Below are 4,952 nucleotides of genomic sequence, written 5' to 3'. Positions count from 1 at the left end.
ACAAAGCAAAATGTTTAAAAATAACCTTTTGGAATGTTGCGGGTATTAGGAATTTAGAGGAAGAATGGGAAAAACTACTGGAGTATGACGTAATAAATTTAACAGAGACTTGGGCGGACGAAAAAGACAGAGAATTAATAGAAAATAAATTGATAAATTACAATATTTTACTGGTTGAAGCAAGAAGGGAAGGGAAAAGGGGAAGGCTAAAAGGAGGAATGGTCACGGCATTTAGCAAATCCCTAAATGTAAAGTCTACAATAATAGAAAAGTTAAATGAGGAACTAATCAAACTAGATTTAAACACAGACAAAGGAAAACTTATGATCTTAAGCGTATACATGAGAGATAGAAGGAGTGAAAACTATGAAAAAGTAGGAAAAATATTAGAAGATATCAAGGAAGGATACATAATAATGGGAGGAGATTTTAACGCAAGAACAGCAAATAAAGGTGGAAGAGAGAGTGAAATGATGACAGAAGAATATAGGCTATCGAAAGATAAGGTTGTAAATAAAGAAGGAGAGGTACTACTGAATTGGGTTTCAGATAATGGAATGTACATCCTAAATGGAAACGTAAGAGGCGATGAACAAGGGGAATTAACCTACATAGGAACTAAAGGAAGGTCAGTAATAGATTACGTAATTACTAATAGGAAAACTGAAGAAGATCTGATAGAGAGAATGCAGGTAGTGGATAACAATGAGTCAGACCATCAAAGATTAGACTTGCAATTAAATATTTTAACGAAAAAGGTACATGAAAAAGGATCTAAATACAAAACAATAATCTACGAAGGATGGTCGGAGGAGGATATTTTAAATTACAACAATAAGTTAAAAGAATTAGGAAGACCAGAAAATTGGAACGGACTCAGAGAAAAGCTAAAAGCAGCGGTATGTATAAAGGAAATAAGGATTAATACAAGTATCCAGAAAAAGAAATGGTGGGATCAAGAATGTCACGCAGCAAAACTAGAGTTAAAGAAGACAAGGAAAAAATATATAGAAACAGGTGAACTGAAAACAGATTACTGTGAATGTAAAAAGAAATACAAAAAAATAATTGAGGATAAGAAACGACTGACATTGGAGAAAGACTGGTCAGAAGCAAGAAAGGACAAAACGGGAAAGAAGTTCTGGGAGTTAATAAACAAACAAAGAACAAAAAAAGAAGAGATAAGTAAAAAAATACATATGGTTGAATGGACTGAGCACTTTGCTAAACAAATGGGAGGAAAAGTAGTAGAAGAAACAAGACAGCTGGGTAAAGAAGAGAAAATAGAAAAAAATGAAGATCAAGAAATAACGCAAGAGGAAGTAGAACAAGTAATAAAGAAGCTGAAAAAGAAAAAGGCGGCTGGAGAAGATAAAATCACAAATGAAGCCTGGATATATGGTGGAAAGGAATTACAAGAGAACTTGCAAGGAATACTAAATAAAATATGGAATGGAGATGAAGATCTGCCTGAGGAATGGAAAATGGGAATAATAAAACCAATTTTCAAGAAAGGAGATAGACATAAACCGGAAAACTACAGAGGAATAACTCTTATGAACACAGGATATAAAATTTACGCGGAAATACTTAGGAAAAGATTAGAAAAGGAATTGGAAGACAAAAAAGCATTAGGAGAGACGCAGATGGGATATAGGAAAAATAAAGGAACTATTGACGCAATATACATAGTTAAAACGGCCATCGAAGAAGAAATAAAGAAAGAAAAAGGTGAAATTTTTTTCATTGAAAGGTGTGTTGTGTTGTGTGTTGCGTATTTGTGTGTCGGGGGAGGATGGATGGATGGATGAACGTTGGGTTATGATGATGAGGCGTCTTTTTTTCGCGAGGCCAGGTTCGAACCGACTACAAGTGCGAGACTACGACGACCGATCACGAAGTTAACGCGCTAGGCCACCGACTCGGCCCGTTTGATCAATGTCTGAAAGCGGTTGATACACATCTATTCAATACTGTACATGGTCACTACGTTGCGTCTTTCGTCACTTATGAGAGCGAACGGTCTCCTGGTCGCATATTATTATTATTATTATTATCGTACTTCGTCTGTCATCGACGACAATAAAAACTATGATATCTCTTCTGCTACAACCTTTTTCTAACCATTATATGTTTATTTACAATACACACAGAATGCCTTTATCTCTGCTCCTTTTCATTAATGAAGAAGTTAATAAATTTAATATCAAAAGTCACATATGGCTACATAGCTTTTTATTCTAAAGTAGTAAATTACATATAAATAGTTTAATAGATATAGGGTGTCTGAGTTATAATAATTAGTATTTATACGACACATTTCTACGGATATTTTCAACATAAACTTTCGACTTGAAACAAAATGAAATAATATAAAATTATAGCAGTTTGATGCCGGCCCTGCACAATCGCGAATTAATTACGATTGCCAGCTGATCGTAGAAAAATTCACCTTTAGTAGGTCGGAATCAGCTGCTTTTTGATGTAATGTTATCGTTTATGTTAAGTATTAAGTTACGTATCAGCCGAAGAAAATGCACTCGCGTTAAGGTCCATTAGATCATAGTTAACATGTTAGAAAAACTACGTACCTATCACAATGAAAATAATGCTCCAGTGTGTAAACGGAAAATCACTGTTTATCAACAAATGTGCATTGACATTCACATTGATAGAGTGTTCGACAAAAACTAGCGGAAATGAATTATTTTTGTTGACAAGATGTACATTTTTGTCTACGATATCAGTTTTCACCCAAAAGTCGGAAAAATAACGATTAATTGCCTACATGGACAGGTATGTAAAGTTAGTGACAGCGTAGGCCCCAATAATCCCATGATCGTATAACGGAAGTGGTCCTAATGTAGCACACGACAACGAGTATTATGTTATTTTAAATAGAAAAGAAATTATAGGCCGCCCAGGTTTGTAACATAGCGTACTAGTGTACGAAACCAAATGCATGTGTTCTGGTTGTAACACTTGAGACAAGATGAAGACCTACTTTGACCAATCACATGAGTTAAATTGCTCATTCCGGAATCAGTTTTGCCTGACAGGGCTCATTAACCCCACGTGGAGTAATACAAGGATGTGTCCAGAAGGACTCTTTTGGTTATTTTGTTTTATTTAAATGTAAAAAGCTAAATATTGATATAACTTCACTGCTGGAAGTGACTGGAATAAATACACATAATGTTCCAGTTTCTAACACATTGTTCAGTTTGCTTTGGGTGTTTGTGGAATTTACTTGCTTGTTAGTGTTAGTTTATTTATTTAGTGGTTATTTCATAAAAGACTGTTACAATAAGGACAATTAGTAGTGTAATAGTGCATTCCAGCAGGGTTCTTATTCAACCAATAGTTGGTGGTGAGTTACTGAATTGAATTATCAAAGCTTTTCGTATAATTCAAACTACTCCCAGTATCTGGGCCAAAATTTGCAGCAACTGGGAACGCCGCTGTCAGTGTTGCATTGAAGCGAATTCCAACATTTTTTATAAAAGGTACGCTTTTCTTTTTTAAGTTTACTTTTTTCACAAGGTGGAAGTGCATTCAGCTCCTTGTCCGGTAGGTACTTGTTACATCCAACTAAATCAGCTGAGCGACATTAGTCGCCTGCATCCATGCCCATAATGAAACAAATTGTACGTTAAAATTTACAAAGACGATTTGCGAGCTCAATTGTTACTGGATTGAAGAATTGTATAATACTTTTTTGTTGTATTTTGTGTTAGGAAGCCATGGGTTTTTTTTAATTATTATAAATGAGATACCCTGTATATTATTTTTATTATTCATAATACATAGTACATCAGCCCAGTTCTCATTTCACAATACCTGCCGTTTACATATTATTAGACCAGAATATAATTGTTTACAAAAAGTGAAATAGGTACTATCTATACTACTGTTATTCGTATATTAAATGCTATCTTTGTAACCCCACGGATACGTATCTGTATAAATATAGTTTACCATTCTTTATCGTCGTGTGGACTAAGTGCTACTTTTTTTTGTATTACAATTACACCTTATAAAAAGTATTAATTGCTGTTATCAGCAAGTCTTATATGCAGAATTCGAAATCGATGACAAACATCTTCAGCACTGTAAAAGCATTAATTTTGCTATCAACAAGTCTCATATTAAGAATTCGTGCATCGATGGTAAAAGATAATTAATTAATCTAATGAAGCATGCATATAATAACGCTACATTCAGTGATACACTAATGGAAGTTATCAACAAGTCTCATATTAAGAATTCGTGCATCGATGGTAAAAGATAATTAATTAATCTAATGAAGCATGCATATAATAACGCTACATTCAGTGATACACTAATGGAAGTTATCAACAAGTCTCATATTAGGACTTTGATGACAAATATGCTGCGACATATGTATATAAAAACCCAATTTTTTAGTAGCAAGTCAGATTTAAAACCATCTTTAAAGTAAGAAAATGTCAGGTGTGTTCTTAACTAACGAAAAGTTGCAGCATTTCTTAAACAAAATCTACCAGCCTATTTACCAGTAAGTTTTATAATTTACTTACGTAATTTATTAAATTTTTTATTTTATTTTACTATATGCTTTGAAGATAACTCAGGATGGAAGGAGTAGTAGGGATATAAAGCAGAGGATAGCGCAGGGTCGTGTCGCCTTTATGCTCGCGAACGGTTAATTTAGAAATTCGAAAAAGGTTGATGAAGGTGTACGTTTGGAGCACGGCATTGTACGGGTGCGAAACATGGACAGTGGGCGCGGCGGAAAAGAAAAGGTTAGAACCGTTCGAAATGTGGTGTTAAAGTCGGATGATGAGGATATCATGGGTAGAAAAGGCTAGAAATGAAGAGGTATTGGAAAGAATAGGAGAACAGAGGATTCTATGGAAGTCAATAAAAAATAGGCGAGATAGGTTGGTAGGACACCTTCTCAGGCATGAAGG

At 34.5% G+C, this 4,952-nt stretch overlaps 1 protein-coding gene across 1 annotated transcript; it reads left to right on the top strand.

Moving 5' to 3' along the window:
• Nucleotides 1–9: 9 nt before the first annotated feature.
• LOC112905743 lies at nucleotides 10–1,900 on the top strand. Its single transcript, XM_025978769.1, has 2 exons — nucleotides 10–1,610; nucleotides 1,658–1,900. Exons 1-2 carry the CDS (start codon nucleotides 219–221, stop codon nucleotides 1,664–1,666), a joined length of 1,401 nt encoding a protein of 466 aa, XP_025834554.1. The 5' UTR covers nucleotides 10–218; the 3' UTR covers nucleotides 1,667–1,900.
• The last annotated feature ends 3,052 nt before the right edge of the window (nucleotides 1,901–4,952 follow it).

The sequence above is a fragment of the Agrilus planipennis genome, unplaced genomic scaffold (assembly GCF_000699045.2).
Source record: "Agrilus planipennis isolate EAB-ADULT unplaced genomic scaffold, Apla_2.0 scaffold290, whole genome shotgun sequence".
In the NCBI taxonomy this organism is placed as follows: domain Eukaryota; kingdom Metazoa; phylum Arthropoda; class Insecta; order Coleoptera; family Buprestidae; genus Agrilus; species Agrilus planipennis.
Note: the sequence above shows the minus strand (reverse complement) of the source record. Positions and strands in the feature narration are given on the sequence as shown.